The 19,543-nt window shown below is 36.8% G+C and overlaps 1 protein-coding gene across 2 annotated transcripts in view; it reads left to right on the top strand.

Moving 5' to 3' along the window:
* LOC131425203 (homeotic protein ocelliless) overlaps positions 1 to 19,543 on the top strand; it is a 46,615-nt gene that overhangs the window by 19,481 nt on the left and 7,591 nt on the right. Inside the window, exon 2 of one of the 2 annotated variants that reach the window (XM_058586879.1) lies at positions 7,405 to 7,700. In XM_058586879.1, the coding sequence (XP_058442862.1) occupies positions 7,517 to 7,700 (184 nt within the window). In that variant the 5' untranslated portion in view covers positions 7,405 to 7,516. Of the gene's footprint in view, positions 1 to 7,404; positions 7,710 to 19,543 lie in introns of both variants that reach the window. The other variant, XM_058586877.1, reaches the window with a different exon arrangement.

Here is a 19,543-nt window from a genome sequence, read left to right as displayed (position 1 = left end):
CATGCACACATCTTCTATTGTAAGTTAGGTTATATGTTTCTTTATTGTGAATACAACTCATAAACATGATTTTTTTCCAGAAGGTTTGATAAAACAAGCTTCCTCCACGATTCTAATGCAACGTATGCAACATCTCTCTCAATTGCTTTATTAACAGAAGAATAAACTAACCTGATTTATGATACATGTGAGGTTATAGAGTTATTATTATTGTTCTACACAAAAACAACGATTGTTTTGTAATAAGAATACGTTCTAATGAGATGAATGTAATAGCTCAACTTCCAAAATTTGGCTCCCTCAAAATACCTAATTCAAGCGAGGTAATGCTTTAGTAAGAAATTTTGAATGACTTGAGGCATGGTTCAATATTTTCTCTAATATCGAAAAGTTATGTAATTACTGCAAATATTATTGTTTATAACAAAGACCAAAAAAGCATGACAACGACGCAAAACCATGTTCTGAAATCTTAAAAACTTGATCGCTGAATTGGTACATATTTGCCCATACAAATTCATTTCGGCTAATTCGAACTCCATGCCCAGGATTCGGAAAAGTCGAAAGTTATGGATATAAAATTCCAATAAAACATTTACATTTCAGAAAAAATGAAATGACTTTCACCAACTTAGACTCCAAATATTGGCATCTCTAGTCATAGGCTATTAAAAAATTCAGTTTCAATTTCCGGTTCCAGAGTTACGTATCGTTAAGTGAATACATACTAATAACTTCATGGCGAATGCTGGAACTTAATTACCTGCTATTTAAATCAATTTATCACTAGCTCAGTGTTTATATTATTAGTAAATAGTTTCTTTGTGTTGTCATGCTTGAATTTTTACATTCAACGGAAACTCATAACGATCGACATATTAAGGGTGATTTTGAAAAACCGCTTCCCGATCATAGAACCTTTAGACGGATAAAAATCAATTTTCGGTATCATGATTAGTTTTTTTTTTGTTTCAATTATAGAGGTTTTAACCTTAAGGTCATTCGCCTCTTCGGACCATGTTAGAGTTGGGAATCGAACTCGAGTGAGCTGCGTGAAAGGCATCGACTAACCCATCACACTATACCCGTCCTCCTGGTACCATGATTTAAAAAATCATCAAATCATGAAACATTATCATGAGGTCATGCATATTATTTATGATTTCATGAGCAAAATGATTCATAGCATGCGTTCATAAAATCATGAATAATAGAGAATACATGTTTCATGATTTACATGATTTTCTAATCATGATACCGACAATGGTTTTTTATACGTGCGTTTATTTCTTAAGCCACTATACATTAGTTCTTCTTTTTCATATCATCTACCATATATAGTACTTTAAACTTTAAACTTTTATATTTATATTACTTTAAGCCATATATTTCGAATATAGTCTTAACAGTTAATCATATTACTACTAGTTTTCTTAATTATTATATTAGTATTTCAGTATTCCTTAGTTAACCTACTCAAAAACACGGTTTTTATCAAACGATTCGCTACATTTAAAATTACTTATATATTTGTATATAATTGTATACCAAAATGAACACGAGACTTTTCGCAAGTGTATGAACCTCAAAAGCACTCAAATGTTAAATATTTTGCAAACTATTAACATGCAAACATACGTAGAAGAAACATAGTTTATTTGTTGTTTTAATTAAAAAAAACCCATTTTCATTCTTTTAGTGCTGTGATTCTTGTGATATGAGCTCCATTTTAGAGTTTTGGACCGTTAGTGGCGGAATCGGAAACCGCCACTAACGGTCTAGTCGAAGTAAATTTGTATGGTCATCAACCAAGAAGACTTACAAAACTATACTTAATTATGTGGATTTATACTGCAACTTGTATTCATTTACCTTTTTTAAAAAATTACTTGATATTTTTACGTGGTACATCTCTATACAGTAATTGACTGAAATTTTTTTCAAGCCATAATTCTTAACCGACGAACTTCATGGTTTTTTAAACCACCAGCCGAATGCGGTTATCTATAAATTAGGCATTTAATATAGAATTGAGAACAACACGTGAAGATACATAGATAATTGTTGAGCAAAAATTACAGAGTCTTATGCTACACAAACGTTTTCAGAAAAATACTTACAAAAGGTTTTTTTTTGTATTTATTATTTCAAAGCAATGCCATACTTTTTGTACGCAATTACTTAGTTTACTGATCATTTAAAAAATCCAAACCTCAATATCTTTGAAATTCTTTTGAAACCAATCAACTTCAATGAATATTGATGATAAAAATACACCTAATTAAAAATGGTATCATTACACTGGTAGGTGAATAAAGTACTTATGAAATATATGTTCCAATAATACTTATGAATGTATTTATACAGTTTTGTGGTTGTTTTCACCATTTTTTTTCTTTAGTGCAAGATTCGAACATTTTAAAAGTTTGTAAAAAATTCTGTCCAGTTCACTGTAATGTGATTAACTGTCTATCGATGAACAAAAGACATTAATAACTGTGCTTTTCAATTTGCGGAAATTAAATCACTTGATTTTTTTTCTAGTACTGAAAAAATTAAACCATCATGTTTCATAGAGAACAAATTGAATCTATTAAAATAGAAACTGGTTCATAGTTACACAGTACGAGTTCGGTCGTGTGGCACCGAGTTACGGGCGCTTGAGTGTGCAAAACCTATTTTTTTGTCAATGATTGATTTTATCACCTCTCACTATAACTGCTTTGTATTTTTTACATAATTCAAGGTAAAACAAACAAAAACTAGTTCAACCGTCAAAATGCCAACCGTGTGTCGTATTGATTGTTAATTTTTCTACATTCATTCAGTGAAAAGTATTACAATTGGTTAAACAAAAATAAAAACAGATTTTATTGGTGGGCGATATCGCGATGGACAAGTTTTTTGTTTTTTTCTAGACAACTAAGAAATAGAACCTAGATCGACATATGTGGATATGAATGATTGATATCTATTTTTTTACCCATTAATGAACCATATCATCACAATGACATCTGGCAGTGAGAGAATCCAACCGGTGCTTTGTGGATTGCGTAATTTTACTGCTTAAGATTTGGAAAATTTTCTTCCGAAACCCAATCGTCGTTGTCGTCGTCGTCAACATCGAAATCACGATCGGTTGGCAGTCGTCCTCGTAGCTACGTCGTGGCAGCTTGCTTCAGCATCCCGAAAGCCCCACCAACAAGACTGGTTATAGATAAAGCGCGATTGATAGAGTTTTTTAATGTCCAATACTCATTCCACTGTCGATTGATGAAAGATCACTGCAACAGAGGTGGACCGTTAGCGATCGACTCGAGGTGACCTCGTGCCCCCAGGGTACCGACTGAGTTCAACCCTGGTGTTCTGACAACACACGTGATGAGCTTCAACGCTAAAAGAGGGCCGCAGTCGAAAGCAAAACAACTTTGATAATTTTGGAATTCAAGAAGAGGGAATAAGAAGGGAAATATTTTTCATGAATATTTTATTGATTCGTTACGGATTCGTGGCTGGTTGTTTGCTTTAACTTCTGCAGTCTTGTTCCTTTACCGACATCGGCTGTCAGGTAGCTATGGCATGTGGAAGCGTGGGTGGACGCGAGGAGCTGAAGCAAAATCAAGATTCCAAATTGGAATCAAGTTCATTTCAAACTGCGTGTATAATTCAATTAAAACGAGTGGGCTTTCTAAAGAGATTTTTCACCCTCTGGGATGCCGAACCTATCTTAGTCACTCATTTGATCACAAACGGTAGCCCCGTTTTAGTTCTCAGTTTGATGTAGGAAGTGGTGCATTGCATTTCAACAGAAAGAACAGCGAGATACTCTTGATTTGCTTTCCACTAATCCGCCGTGTGGACGAGCAACCGAAAACAGCCGAACTAACCCCGGGGGCGACTAATCGATTAAAAAGCTAATGATCAGAATCCGCCTCTAAAACAAAAGGCACAAACTACGGAAGATAAAAACCGGTGGATAAAAAGATCGTATTTATTACTTTTCACACCTCATTACCAGAAACAAACATAAATTTTATGCATAAACGATGGTTGTGTGGAAATTCGAGACGAGGCCATCGCATAGCGAAGGGAGAAGGAAGACTGAAACCAAATAGCAAACACACGATTCGATGAAAACGGAACATGATGAAACATAGAAAAATAGAAAACTAATTTGTTAAGAGTTTTATTCCAAGCTTAATTGATAACTTTAACAGTGTTTCTAAATCTGATCGTTGTATTTCAAAAATATGTTAACAATTTGTATACTACCCTCGTCGATAAAAATATTTTAGTGCTTCTAGTGGTTATTTCACGACGCAATTCTGTGCAGTATCACATTTCAGCCAATTATCGCAACTCGAGTACTCGAGTTCATGATTTGGGCTAGCTCGCGTGTGCGCAACGGTCCAAGTGAACCCACCTCAACAAATCCATCCGCCTGTCGGGCTAGGACCGGACGATTGTCAAAGTGCCCACTTGAGGTCCGTGTCAAGTTGTTGTTCTTCGGTTAAGAAAACAAATCAATGATCAATGTTTGTATACGTTTGTTTACGTTCTGCGCTCAGGTGATTGAGCAAGGCGAAATTGCTCTGGCATAACGATTTTGATTGCACCCTCGAGTGGGCGACCCCTTGACCACAAGCGAATGTGTTAGTGCCGATAGTTTAGAGTACGTTACATCTATTCAAGGCCTAAGATAGCTCAGCAAGTAATGCCGGGTGGTCTATCCAGGTATGGGTTTTCGGCATACTTCACATTTTGCTAGGTAGGGCGTTGACGTGAGAAAGAATATAGGATTCCTCACGTTCCTTGAAGGCTTATCCTTTTCTGTGACTACCAAAATTAATGCCCACACGCAGAGGATGGTGTAATTTTGGTAAATTGAAAGCCTGTGATCAGTGAAAGGGATTTTCAACAGGACACAGTCACACACACACACTCACAAACACACCAACTATTACCGGACGTTGGAGTTGTCTTTGTACATACACAGTGCATTGAATCAATGACCAACGGCTCCTGCTGGACAAATCAATCACCTTCACAGTGGTATCATTTTTCACTCATCACAATGCTATGGCGACTCATCGGTGGATCGTGCTGACTCAGCGCCGGTCCATCGTAAATCTTTACCGGCGCCTCACTTTATCATAACTTCTACTGTTCGACGCTGAACTCCTCACACAGCCCTCTCAATGCAGGTAACTGGAAATGCCTCCAGTGCCCATCCGAGCCATGACGCTATCCACAGACTACTCCGACCCAGGCGAATGAACAGCGCGTGCAAGAAAGAGCAGACGCGGATAATCACTTAATCAATCCTCCCCAATCCGTCTGAATGTATTTAAATCGATGTAATTTGAATCAGATATCAGAGGTGAGAAAGATAAACGATCCCTTCCCGGACAGGGCGCTGCAAGTGAGTCGTCGGAGGATGAAACAAAACAAAACCAAAGCCAGTCATTAATATCATTAGGAAGTGGAATTAATTTTGTCTAATCTGATCAGCTGAAATCAAACACTCACAGCAAACGATATGTGAACTTGGTAGCTGGTCTTCTGTCAGAAAAGTCGGGCACTCGAACGGAACTAGCAACAGGAATGTTGTGACGTTTATGATTGGTTGTTCATGAGATCGAATCAGTTTAATTTTGTTTTCATTATAAAAAGTACATAAGAAGTTGGAAACAGTACCGATTTACTATTTTGTTCGTATTTTCATTCACGAAAATTAATTTCCACATTATTTTATTTGGCATGAAATGATCAAATCCAGAATCAGAAAAACAACGACCACGCCATTCTTTTAACCGTACTAATCCAATTGAAATATTTACCTGCCAATTGATCGTCATCAGGAATCGCGGTCATAGATTTTGGAAATCACTACCGTATCGAAACATTGCTCGGCCATAAAGCATCGTTGTACACAGATTCTCACGATTGCGCTTTCCCATCACAAAAGGGAAGCCACCACCGATCAAACGATATTTCTCCCGGATGGAGAAGCAAAGCGTGAACTTGTTTTCGTTGAACGAATTCACTAACCAGGCTGCCGTTAGAAAAACCTCCAAACGAAACACATGCCGCGTGAAAGGTGCAAGCCGGAATATTCTAAATTATGAAATAAACCTATTATTCAATTGTCTGGCGGCCGAGCTCTTTGAGAAAAACCAACAGCGAACAAAAAAGGGAAAATTGCCGAAGCATAAAGTTTCGGACTTAACGATTTCTAGCTTTCGAGTCGCCTGGTGAAAGGTTTCCGTAAAAATGAGCACAATAAACTCGTGTAGATATTAGATGGAATATTAAAAATCTATAACCACAATTGCTCACATATATCAGCTGAAGCTGATGATTATTGAGGCTTAGGAATGCTTTTTCCTTCTATCTTCCTCGTCGTATCTGACTATTGCTGACTGAGACGAAACCGGCCACGGCGCAGAGTGGATACACCAGGCAACCACCAGCAAGGGAAAGGCAAAATAGTGACAAATATTCTATAAATTTTCGGTGCCTTTTAATGGATTATTTATGTTGCTGTCCGTTCACCTCCTATCCTGTTTGTAGGCTGCCATTTCTTCTGCGGAGCTTGTTTGCGGTTGTAGCTATCTCGACTAGGATTGTCTCTTTAGTTTATCACATTCTCGTTTCTTCGTCGTTTTGCTCTTCCCCCATTAGTAATGTTCGGTTTGCCGAAGTAACCCCGGGCATTGATCCGCAACTTCTGAAAAATCTACCAAAACCAACATCCAAACAAACTACCTCACTCAATCGTATACAGTTCTTCAATCACTTATTATCGTTACACGCATGTTTGTCGACCTTTCTCGACAAATATGGACTGGAAGAAATCGCTGTGTGTCTGCCATTCCATTGACGGAGCTTCGGTTAACATGCATACTGAAAACAAACAACAGGAGTCCGGCGAACATCGGAATCGAGGAGGATAATCCGATCCGATCCTGGGGATTGCAAGGACCCCGAATGGTCTGGGATCGAAATTAGGCTGTTCATTGTCCTTTTCGGTTTATTTCTTCATTCTTCATTTTTTTTCGGGCCTACTCGTAAGGCCCACGTAAGCCGGGTGTGTGGGTAAGGTATTGGCAGGATTAAATTAGTTGATCTATACCCAATGATGGAATAGTGTATTTTTTTCTTATTTTATCTCCGAAAGCTCAATTCGGTAGCAAGAAGGCGTAAAATTGTGCGCTTTTGTTCGTTTTCCTCCTTTGTTCGAGTCCTTTGAGATCAAAGGTTCGAGCAGAAATTTAATTTTTCGCACTTGGTGGTGGTGTACCGTAAAGCTCAAATACTCTTGAATCGCAAGCCGACCAAAAAAACCGTGATCGTGTAGATACCAACTAATGTACGATATTGTTTTCACCGTTCTCTTTCCAGCCCCGGAAATCCTACAGCACCAGCACCACCGCCTGCCATCAACGGTTCTCCAGATCATCAACAACAGCAGCAAAAAATTAGCACCGTGGCGCTTCATTCGACCGAGGCCCTGATGGCGGGCTTTCTCAAGTCGACCGATCTAGGTCCGCACGGTCCGCACGGTCCGCACGGATACGGCGGTTCGCATCATCCGCACCATGCCCATCCGCACGGACCGTTGCCGCCCGGAATGCCTATGACATCGTTAGCTCCGTTTGGCTTACCCCACGGGCTCGATGCTGTAGGGTTCCCGCAAGGTATGTGGGGTAAATATTCGCTTTTTCTCTCTTATTCATCTGCTAGCTGGTAAGATAGCTTGTATAATCAACGAAAGAAAAAATGTTAACTATTGTAGAGACAGGCAGAGGAAGGCGGCATTTAGCTCGGGATAGTGCCATCAGCCAAGTGTACGGCGATTCTCAATTCGATTCGGTAGTCACAAAATTGTGAAGAGGATTAAGCTACTCTTCAGCCAGACTGGTACGAAGGCCTTCTCTGCCCCCGACTGCAATGGTTGAAAACTAGTAGCACTACACGTTTCGTTAATTATACAACAAGAGTTCGTGATTGATATGTAATATTAGTTTTAGATCTTGTTTGTTAGAAATCCATTTGAAAGTAAGCTCTCCTTGCCCTTTCACGGTTGTTCTTATCTGAAACTGAAACTAAAGCACACGAAAAACGCGACCAACCGGCAGCGTATCTCGGCCACTCACCGTCGGAGAGCATCAGATCACGCTCGAGTGATTTTTCTGACAATAATTCATCTGTCATTTTGGTTAAAAGCATTCCCCGAATGACGAGGGGCCCAACGGCTTTTAGATTATTGATACTGCGCCGATGATATACCGGGTCGGCAAAACGACCGACGACCAAAACGGTCCGGCGGAGGAAATTTGTCCTCCGGAACGGATGGTGCTGGAAGAAGAACAGTTTTTTGATATGTCGATGACGGGCTTTTGCCGCCGCTCCACTGCCGCCAAAGGGTCATGGTGTTATGAATTGTTCACACGATCTGCGAGAGATGGTTGCGTTAATGTTTCGTTAATTCCATTAGAGAGGCGGCCGGTCGAGCTCAGTCGTATCAACTTTCTTCACCGAGCTACCGTGCTTTTAATTGATCTGACTACCACCACCACCACCACCACCACCACCATTCTCCCTTTCCTTCGGGTCGTGTGATCGGCTGACATCGTTGCCGAGAGTTCGGTTTTGCAAACGCACGATTTTTCGAACGGTTGATAAATTTGATTTTGATTTGATTTTGATGCGTTTCTTTGGCTCCCACGGCTAGCGGAACTGTTGTTTGGCGGCATCCGAGACGAAATGGGATGTGAAACAAGAAGAAAATGGCGGCTCTCGGCGAATCGAGGTAGTCATGTTTGTCCCTAATTACTTTGGCTTTCAAATTCTACACTGACATGCGAAATGACGGCAGACATTAATGGATATTGAGTGTTACATCGAATTTAAATTAGCTTCAGAATGTTGGATTTGTTTAATTATTCTTCCTCTGTTGGGCTTAATAAATAGCAATCAGCGAAGAAGCGGCCCAAATTTCTTTTTGATCTGATCGGAGAACTTTTAATTGATTTATCAAATTTCACATTATCTTTGAAACGATGCGATGTGATTCAAGGGATTGCCAATTTAAAGGATAGCTTTGAAAAAGAATTTGAATTTATCCATTGCATATTTTTCCGTTGGCGAATTGGCAAGGCAATAAATTTGTTGCTTCAAGTTTTTAGACTGAAATAAAGTCTAGGTTATAGCCGGGAATAAATCAATAGAATTTCTTAATAATCCTTATTTTGTAGTTGCTTTCTCATTTTTAAGATAAAATAATACTTGCAGTTTTAGTTATGAAATTGAGTTCGTTGTAAATAGAAAATCCCGTTGCATCTTTCAAGAAAATGCCTTTCTACTAGCAATTGTTAGAATGAAGTCTGGTACCGTCGTAGATCCTGCTGATATGCCGCAGATTATTCTTAAAATCTTAGTTTTTTTCCTAGTTTGATAGCCATATGAAATACCGGTTTCTGGAAATCTTTATTGTTTTCACTTCTCAAAATATGAATGAGAAAAAATTTTGACTATCATCATAAAATTACAATTACCATAAAATTACGTTTCTCAGCGCCAATCCCAAGTTGTTCGAAATAATCATCTGTGAGTCCATCTTCAACGTATTCAGTGAATTGTGTAGACTCAATTTGTGTTAAGGCCCAAACTCTTGTGTTCTAATGTTAAAAATCGCGACACAAACGCAAATTGATATTTGTCCAAGCAAAAAAGTTTTTTTTTATCTGAAAATAAGTCCGCACGGGCTGAAATTCTCCGAATCTCATTTTCCAGCAGGCGTACAATCTCCTCATGTTTTATTTGAAGAGATTACAAATATTCAGCAGGTTTATAACATCGCTAGACAATACAAACATTAGTTATATGTCGAGAATGCTAATAACCCATTTGAAAACTTAGTTTGAGACTAAAACTATTTACTCGGAAAACGACTCAATCGATTCACAATCCTATAAATCCTAATTCTTCGATATTAGATTACCGCTTGATAACGGTTTGAGCAATGGTATAGTCAAATATTATTGGTGTAGTCAGAGGTAACGGAGAATTTCGAAGGAAGCTGGCACTTTCACTCTCCCTATGCAATACATTTCTAATCAATATTGTACATGAAGATTGTATCAAATGTATTTGTGATTTTAAAAGCATACACTATAGTAACAGTAGTAAAATGAAACTAGATTCGAAATGGTTACTATAAAATGACAAAATGAGTTATAATATAACTTCAAACAGACAAAGCCAAATTACAGTGGTAAATTATATACTATTAATTATTTCTACGATTGATTTCAATTTTTTTTATTTGTTTCCTGGACATAGCTAAATATATTTTTGGCAGTTTTCGTTATAGTAGCGCCCCCCTATTTGATTAACAGGATTATTTTTGGCATAATTTGTCATATTTTTCTGAGAATATTTGACGACTTCTTAGAAGGTTGCTAGGAGCATAGATTGTAAGAGCAATGATTCCGATACAAGGGGAGAGTCGCTTAACACAAACTATATTGTGCCTCTAAAAAAACACGTGATATACTGTGAGTCTAAGTGTGCCACGCTGTTCCCCATGAAACAGCTACTTGTGCCCCAACTGTGCAACTGTATGAAAACGAAAGTGCCAATATTGATAAATGCACTGTGTTAATGTGTGATTGGCACATTGTTCTATGCGTCCTCCCCTTGTTCCGATAGCATTCGTTGACAAAAAGTGTCGTTGATAGAGTGAATCATCGTAGTTCTGCGGTTCTGTGTTTATAAGTTTATATGATCAAAGAGGAAATGTAGTCCCGTTGAACTTACGAAGTAGAATATAAATTGTATATAGTAATTTTATTGGAAATTATGACTGAAACGTTTAACGGGGCCTAACATATTTATTTATCTATTGAAAATTGTATTGTATTGCCCCACGAAAGTGACTGACTGTGACTGCGATTGAATTTCATTCTGATTTGACTTCTAGTTCCGGAAACTGATTAGAGTAAAAAGTTTCAATTTGCTATATAAATCTGATGACGCAAAAGTGGTATGCAACTTTCACAACTGGTCTCAAAATATTTCCAAAAAAAATGCGAAACTCAATACAAAGCACTAGACATTTGGCTTGCCAGTTGAACTAGTTTTATTTATCGTCAAGAAACTAGTCATTTTTTATCGTCAAGAAACTTTGTTGCATAAATCCATATTCTGTAGTTTGATGTATCCCTAAAATCTTGAGTTTGTACTTGACGGGAGCTTCGCATGAAAACGAAGTTTTCTGTTCTTTAATTTTGAGCGCGGATGAAAAAAATGGGTTGCTCTATCTTGAAACTTAACGTAGTTATTATTCTTCATTTGAGATTGCTACAATGCTAATTTTATGTAAGTCATTGCTCAAAGCAGACCTAAATGGTGTAAATTTTATTGCCTCAGGATTTGATTGTGGAATATTTTTTTATGTTTTTGTTTTTATTTTTACATTCTAAAACAGCGATTTAAAAAAAAAATTACATCGAAGTTTTAATTCTAATTTATTAAAATTGTTTCAAAAAAGTGGGAAGAAGAACTTTTTTCGTATTTTGCTCATCGCGAAAATGTTACAGTTCAATCTGACATAAAAACTTTTGCAATATGTCAAGCTGTTCTTCAGTTTTCGTGCACGCTAGTTTGAAAAATATGGTTTCGAGAAAGTCGCGTTCAAAAGCTTTAGTTACTATAACAACATGTTTCCATCGATTTATCTATATCTAAACTGCTACTCTTGGTTCATACAGCATTCTCTTCGACGAGCACATGCAATCGAATAATGATTAAAGCAAAATCAGATTTACAGGAGAAGATGGTTAAAAATGATAATCTTTTCCGGTAAATGAAAAATATGCTTTCTTTTTAACGCCAGTTTGTTTGAATGATTTTACTGTCACGTTTAAAATCCAAGTTGATTGTAGGAAATGTAAGAGTGTGTCTTAACGCATCCCAAGCTTCACTGTCTGTCAGTAGTTTACAGAAAATATCAGTTTTCATGTGTTTCGCTAATAACTCTACATTCTACTCTACAGCTCAATGGGAAATCGATTAAGAAAAGTCCGAATTAAGAGGTTAGATGACCCATTTTGGATACAAAAAAAATCGTGTTCCGGAATCATCGTTCCATAAACCAACTCCGCCTAAATGCGGTGTTAGCATCAAATAGATTCAAATATTACAGAGACTTTCGATCTCTGGCTATATTTTATATGCAGACACAATTTTTTCGGTCTTACCAATACTCTAGCTTGCAACCAGTGTGTTTTTTCTTGTCAATCCTATTTTAACATATAGTTTTCATAACCAGCTAATCATAACATGTTGATGTAGTATGATAATGCTCACATTCGAATAGGACTCTGGAAGACGGTCCAAAATAAATAACTGATAATATGTATAGAAAGATTATTTGTACTCAAACTAATAGTTAACTTAAATGATGAATTTTGTACTGTTTCAAGATTTGAATTCTTCGAGGAAGAGATATTAGTTGTAACTTACTTGTGCCTCTTATACGAGGAATCTTATAGACGGTTTTTATGAGAAAAATCAAACTCGAACGTGAATAGTCTGGGTAAATTAAACTAATTTCGAAGAAAAGCAATCAAACTAAAATCCATTTGATACAGCCTAACTTTTAAACGGTTTCAAACACTTTTTCACGGAACAAAAAGTACTACGAAAATTTTGAATCGGTATAATGAAGATTCTAGCAATTCAAAATAAATGGTTTCGAGATAATAATGTATAAAGCCTTAATGCTATTCTGGTGGCTCTGGGAAACGTTGTTTCACACTTTTTTAAATATTTTGATGCTTTGGAAATCTGCAGTGGTGTAACATTTTTAGCATGAAATGAAATATTTCATGAAGAACAATTCAATTGCGATGCCAAAGCATTGAGAACAAAAGTCGAAACTCTTGTTTTTATTTATTCGACCTTGGTTGCTATAAACTGCAAAACTCTACTACATTGGCATTACTCAAAAGCACCGAATTCCACACACCGCAGCACAAAAATGGCGAGCTCACTCGTTAGAATGACAACACATACCAAATTCACTGATATGTGATTCAGCTGCCAAAACATTTCATACGTTCGGGGGATTGTAAAAACTCAGAACGCCATATTCTTTGTGTCGATCACGATCACCCATCTGGTCTGCATGGTTTCCATTTTCTTTGTTTCCCAGACCCTAAAATTGCACCGAGGCGTGATTCGGAATAATATCTCAGCCCTTCAGAGTAGGCACATACGCCGTACCGACAGATGGACGTCCCACAGACAAACAACGGAACGACCCTTGCCACGACACATTTTGATCGGTGACAAATTGTAACTGTCACTCGGCAATTTTGCAGTAGCTAAAACTCTACCATTTCGAAAGCCCTATCGACGACATTTGACGGTTCCAAACTGAACCGAAAAAGTTGTATTGTGCGTTTTTCGAAGGGTGGCTCTTGTTTAATCTAAATTACACACATACAAGCGACGGACCCTAGCAGAGTCGACCAAAAGTTGAAAAAAATTGTTACAATATTCTCCTTCTACTATCACTTGGAAAAGGGTGCATTGTATTGAAAGGGAAACAGAGGCGGCAATCGAATGCGACCGTAGTTGAGACAGGCGCCCGTGTCGCTCGAGACCAGGCAGTCGACGCCATTGGAAAGGATAATGCTGATTTATGAGAGTTTCAGACATCGTGCGCTTACAAATGGCACTTTTTATGTTCGACTGCTGTTGTTTTAGCAGATTTACATTAGAATAAAAAAGAAATATACAATCAACAATCGATCGGTTGAGCAATAGCCGTGCTAGTACAATAACTCAGGTTTTAGTAAATGCTTTTTTGATTTCCAATACAAAACGCTTTGTTTCTCGGAATAGTAAGATACTGGTTTATTCGATTCGAACTTCAGATTTGTCCACACAGACAGCGCTCGGCAAACTCTGCACCGCTGCAAGAACATCGCAAACAACTCGGTAGCAACCATTCCAACCAACCAACGAATTGCGAAGCACTCTGGTAATAACTGCTAAGCACTTTTGCTGCCTGAAATGTTTGTGCTGAAAACAAAAGCCAAATCATATCCCTTCACTGCAGACACACATACGAAACAAGCCCACATGTTGCATAACTCTACCTTGGGTCGATCTCCAAACTCGTAAACACACACTGAAACATCCGTGAGCAAGCAAACAGCAAGTGGAACATCTCTGGACCTAAGTTTTCTCGGTATCGCTCCATTTGCCTCATACAATTTTCCCTCGTTCGGAAGAGCGCTTTCGCATTCATTATGTATGTGCCCGTAGGGGCGGAAAACAGTTCGCACCACGCTGCCTGGAAACCTCAAATAGCATCCGTCGGTGGAAACGGAAAAACACTCAAAAAGGTTGCAGCATCTACATTATCATCACGCAGGAAGCCTGCAAACAGTAAGATAAACCGCTTAACGGGGTGGCAACCAAAATATCTCCTACCCACTCGATTTTTTACCTTCTACTCCTGTAGCCCGGCTGCTGAACCCATCTATGCAAGAAGCTGCTGTTCCCCCACAACCTACCAACGAAACAGCAGCACCAACGGCAACAACAGCAACAACAACAACGACGTCGCACTACAGTAACTAACGAGACTGAATAGTAACCTATTCCAGAGTCCCCTCGTATCTTCGCAGCGTATACCGAAATCGAAACGATCCTCCATTTTTTTTCGCTCAAGCGCCTCATCAGAAATGTCGGCAAAGACATTCACGACAGCTCCAGTCGCCGGAGAACGCACAAGAAAAACGTCATTTATATTTTATGGTGATGCTATCTGCTTCTACTGCGGTGGTAGAGTGAGCCCCAGGGAAAGGACAACAAGGACGAGAAGTGGTTGCTTTTTACGATGCTGGCAATTTATGGGTTCTTCTTTGAGGTGGTTTGAAAGACCCCCAGCAACCCACTACCTTCCGTTTCATTTTCCTGGCAACTGTCAGACCCCGGTCCATTTTGGCTCGTGCTTGATTCGGTTCTTTGCTTGATGCCCCCTTTTCACTCCGCACCCGAAGGAAGATATGTATGATATTTGTTTTTCTGCATGTTTGTGGTTTGTATTTTTTCTTTCGTAACCTGGAACATGCAGTAACGTGTTTTCGGCCGGACGCAACAGAAGCACTATGTTTCATGTAGAATAAGATTTTTTTTGGATACCAAGCTTTAATATAACATGACTATTCTAAAATAATGGAAAAAGTTTCTAGTCTCAGAAAAAGTGATGAAATTCACACAAGATGCAAATCAATGGTTCTGTAAAATAGTAAAACAAAATGATCCTCGGAATATACATTGTTAAAAATCTAGTAATCACAGTTTCATATTTGAGCCGATGAAATATATGTTGAATTTGAACTATTCCCTTGGATTGTAATATTTTGGAAAAAAATATAGAACGTTTATTTGATATTACAGTCGTATTGAATAAAAATAAAAAAAAACTTTTTTTCGATTTTGTAGCGATGAAGTTTACAAAATAGATTTTCGATTCTGTTTCATCCACATCACCATTAGTTATCATGTCGTATAAATTTTCATATTCATATTTTCAGGACCAAAATTAAATGGGACTAATATTTCTATAGTTCCTAAAACTGAAATCATCGAATTGGTATTTTGGAAAAAGCCTGATTTTTTGAATACTTGGTAATTTAAATTAAATTTTTTTTTGATTTGACAAGTATGTTGTTGTCGTTTCAAATTTCTAGTAACTTGACGAGGTAAAACTTTAATGAGTGGAGAAGTAAGTTTTAAACCTTCTTCTACTTCTCCTCTAGTATAAACATATGACTATAGGTCTGAAAACCTCAAAAGCAATCAGTTTTAAATAAAAGGTGAAGAGCGTGAACGAAGACTAGTAAAACTTCAAGAATTAGAACACGAAAATATCCAAATGCAAAATTAACTTGCAAAATCATCAGCAAAATGTTTACTTCCGTACGAATTAAAGGAATGAGTTGTTGAGTAGTGTTTATCACTTGTAAATTACCCTCTGAAAGACACAATCAAAAGTACTTTTTACATCGTTCTTCAACTATGGATGAATAAAGAGTTTTGTACGGTAATCCAAATTACCGAAAATCAAAGTTCTCGATCACGCAACACCATTAGTATCGAATCACAATATCCACGGTTTCAAAGAAGGAAAATGTTTTCCATTTAATGGAACTAGGATGATTTCTTGTCGTTTTTTAAAAATAAAATATGGAAACAATTTTTCTTGTTCATATTAGAGCACTTTTCTGTTCAGCATCGTACAAAGTGAAAAAGTTTCGTATCAATTGGTGCAGCAGTTTTCTTTTTATAGTGTTATCGAGCGGTTTCAAGAACACGCACTACAAAGTTAAGATCCAATCTAGTATGAGTTGCCCAGGTAACCAATAAGCACGAACTAGGGCTGCTGTATGAAAACATCTAATTACTAATATACATTTTAGTCACTCTTAAGACTTCTTAAATGCCGACTGTATGCAAGTTATACAACTATTCACAGAAAATGCTTATTTGGAGATAGTGTGCACTGTCAAGATTTTTGGTATTGAGCTCGATAAAATTACTGTACCCTTACCCTTATTAGGGCTTATTGGTTATTAAAGACACTTGAAGAACTGCATACCATCGGCGGTTTTTGTATTTGAGCTAGTATTTAAAGTATCTATATTAAATATACTCAGAAAATTGAAAATAAATTTAGTGAAAAACGTACGAATGGCGCAAAACTGAATTGACTCAGCACCATCCAGCTAACTTACATATGTCAGTTACATGAAAGCATGTTTACAAAGTTAATCCATGGATAGAAATAATTGGAGGCTTATAACATATTAAAGCTATCCGGTTTAACCCCGGGCCCGAGCTAAATGCGGTCTCCCCTATATTGAATTTGCTCTATCTCATTTCCTATTTAATCAGTTTTATTCTCAGATCCGACCTTGTTTGATTCGATTTTGGGTACATCGATTGATTACTAAACAACATTTCCCGAAAAGTTTTTATACCGAAAGCACCGTTTTCCTCTTAAAATTTAGAAACTAATTCGTCATAATGTTATTAAAGTATCTTCATCTGCACACCTGAAAACAAGAAGTATTCGACTCAAAAATGCGCGATCTTTTAAAATCGATTTATGTTTCATATTTTGAAATTTCGTTTGATTGTTTAAGTTAAACGACCTATTACGAAACATACAGATCGAAAAAGGGGATTTGTGGATTATAAGCTTATAATTAAATAGAAGTATGTTTCAATCCCGTTTGGTGAAAAGAAAGAACCCACTGTGACAAAACAATGCGTAGTAACCCTTACACAGTATCTTATTAGTCACTTGCAGTAGTTTTTTTTGCTCCAAATTTTTATCCCACCAATAATCACACCAATCCTGCATTTACAAAACAATGAAACATTATTTGTATTAATTAGCATTTCAAACTTCCGATTGATTTTGAAGCCCTCGTACACCATTACTTTTTCTTCGAGATTTGTGAAAAACACTTCTGAACTCGCAAATTTTGCTTGAAACAAAACATTCGCTCATGTCATCAATAAACAATGATCGCATTTGTACACGTATAGAATAAAAATGTCAAACTGACAAAAAATTGAGCTTGTTATAACGATTTATTTTATTGAAACAGTGATAACAGAAGATCTGGTTCGAAGGTGTAAATATTGTTTCTTGAAATCACGAAACAAAATGTTTCCAAATGGGTTAGTGTGTTTCAGTAATTTTTATGATTTCAACTGTTCCACTAAATGCTGCGTTATTTGAAACCTAATTTTTCGGCGTGTAGCAAACGAATCCACGCTCCATTTAAAAAAAACGACATTATGATTTCAAATTACGATTGTAATTTGAAATTGGATGCGACAATTGAAGAAAAACTACGATAACTTCGTATAAACATTGTTCCTAAACCAAGAAAAACGTGATTTTATAAGGAATAAACGATATAAGTCTTATTTTCTACGACCCGAGAACGCTAACAGAATGACAAATTGTATATTTTTGTCTGCTGTATTGGTATGACATTACCGGGCAAGGTAGCCGAATGAAATTAATAGGACCGAATTTCAATATTTATTGCAAAAATAGTGAATCATAGAAGCTCACAGTCAGATGCGCAATAATATGCACTGCTCACTGTTATTCGTTTTTCCCCTAACTATTTTTGAATCAACTAAACTGCCATTCTGTGCATAAATGTCCTATATTCTCAAGAATTCCCTATGTATATGGGACAATTATGCGTAGAACCGCTGTCGATAACAGTAAAAAAAACAAAATCATTTCGTTTGGATCAACAACGTTTCAAACCATTTTTTATAAACAGCGTTTAGACTTTATTTCTTGTGATAGATAAATTAAATGTATTTTAACTGTTCTGACTAATAGTTTTTATCAAATTGACACAATGGAACGTCGTTCGACTACTGTTGAAATGAGGTGACAGTAATACTTTGTTCAAAGATTTTTCATCAGCAGCTTTGGAAAATTGAAAAATAACTGGAATAATCAGTTTAGTAGAATTAAAAGCAATGAACATTTTTCAAAATGCGACGAGAATTTTAATAAAGATCGTCAATAGATATATTCAAAATCGATGTTGTTTGCAATACTAGTTTTGAACATGTTTTTGAATTGCGAAATTTGGTTCCAACACTTACTGGAAGACAGAAGATAAATTATATTGGTGTTCGTGTGTAGTGTGTTCTCTTGCGGGCTGATACCACAGGGGCGAAACTTAGATTTGAACCACACAGCGGCCGTGCAAAGCCCAAACATTTACGAAGGTTCTGGTTACTTTCTGAGATGTGGATTACATTCTGAGTCTTCTTCGGAAATGAATATGTTGTACATTGATAAGTCTTCTTCGGAAATGAATATGTTGAGATGTTAGCATTTCGAAAATTTTCATTTCTAATATTTCATGTGTCAGTTTTTCCAGTTCGTTTTTTTGGAGATGCTGATGAAAACTTGGTTTGCATACTTGTGTAAATTATATTTAAATTGCTTTCCGAGTTTCTGCCCTGCGGTTTTCAATTTCTAATAAAGTGCCCGGAATTTTTTTTTACATAAATACGTTTATTTCTTAAGGCAATTTACATAAGTTTTTCTTCGCCGTATCATCACTTTTACATAGAATTCTTAACCTAATATAATACTAATATAGTCACAGCGATTTGAGTTTAATAAAACATATTCCTCTTATTTTTTAAATATCATATTAGCTATTTCGTTATTTATTATTAAATTTACTTAAGAACATTATGTGAACCAAGCGATTAACTGCTATAAATTATAAAATAAGCTGAAATTGTTGATTTCGTAACCTATTTTGAGTTTGTTTGTATCAGCACATCATTTTTATTTAGATTTTGCTATTGGATGAACTAAAGTGCCCGGAAATTGATATTAGTAAATAAAACAATTGGTTGAACGGTTAAAACACTTATGAAAATTTTTGATTCCACATCT

Source organism: Malaya genurostris, chromosome 1 (genome assembly GCF_030247185.1).
Source record: "Malaya genurostris strain Urasoe2022 chromosome 1, Malgen_1.1, whole genome shotgun sequence".
Lineage (NCBI taxonomy): Eukaryota > Metazoa > Arthropoda > Insecta > Diptera > Culicidae > Malaya > Malaya genurostris.
This window is presented reverse-complemented; position numbering and strand designations above follow the sequence as displayed.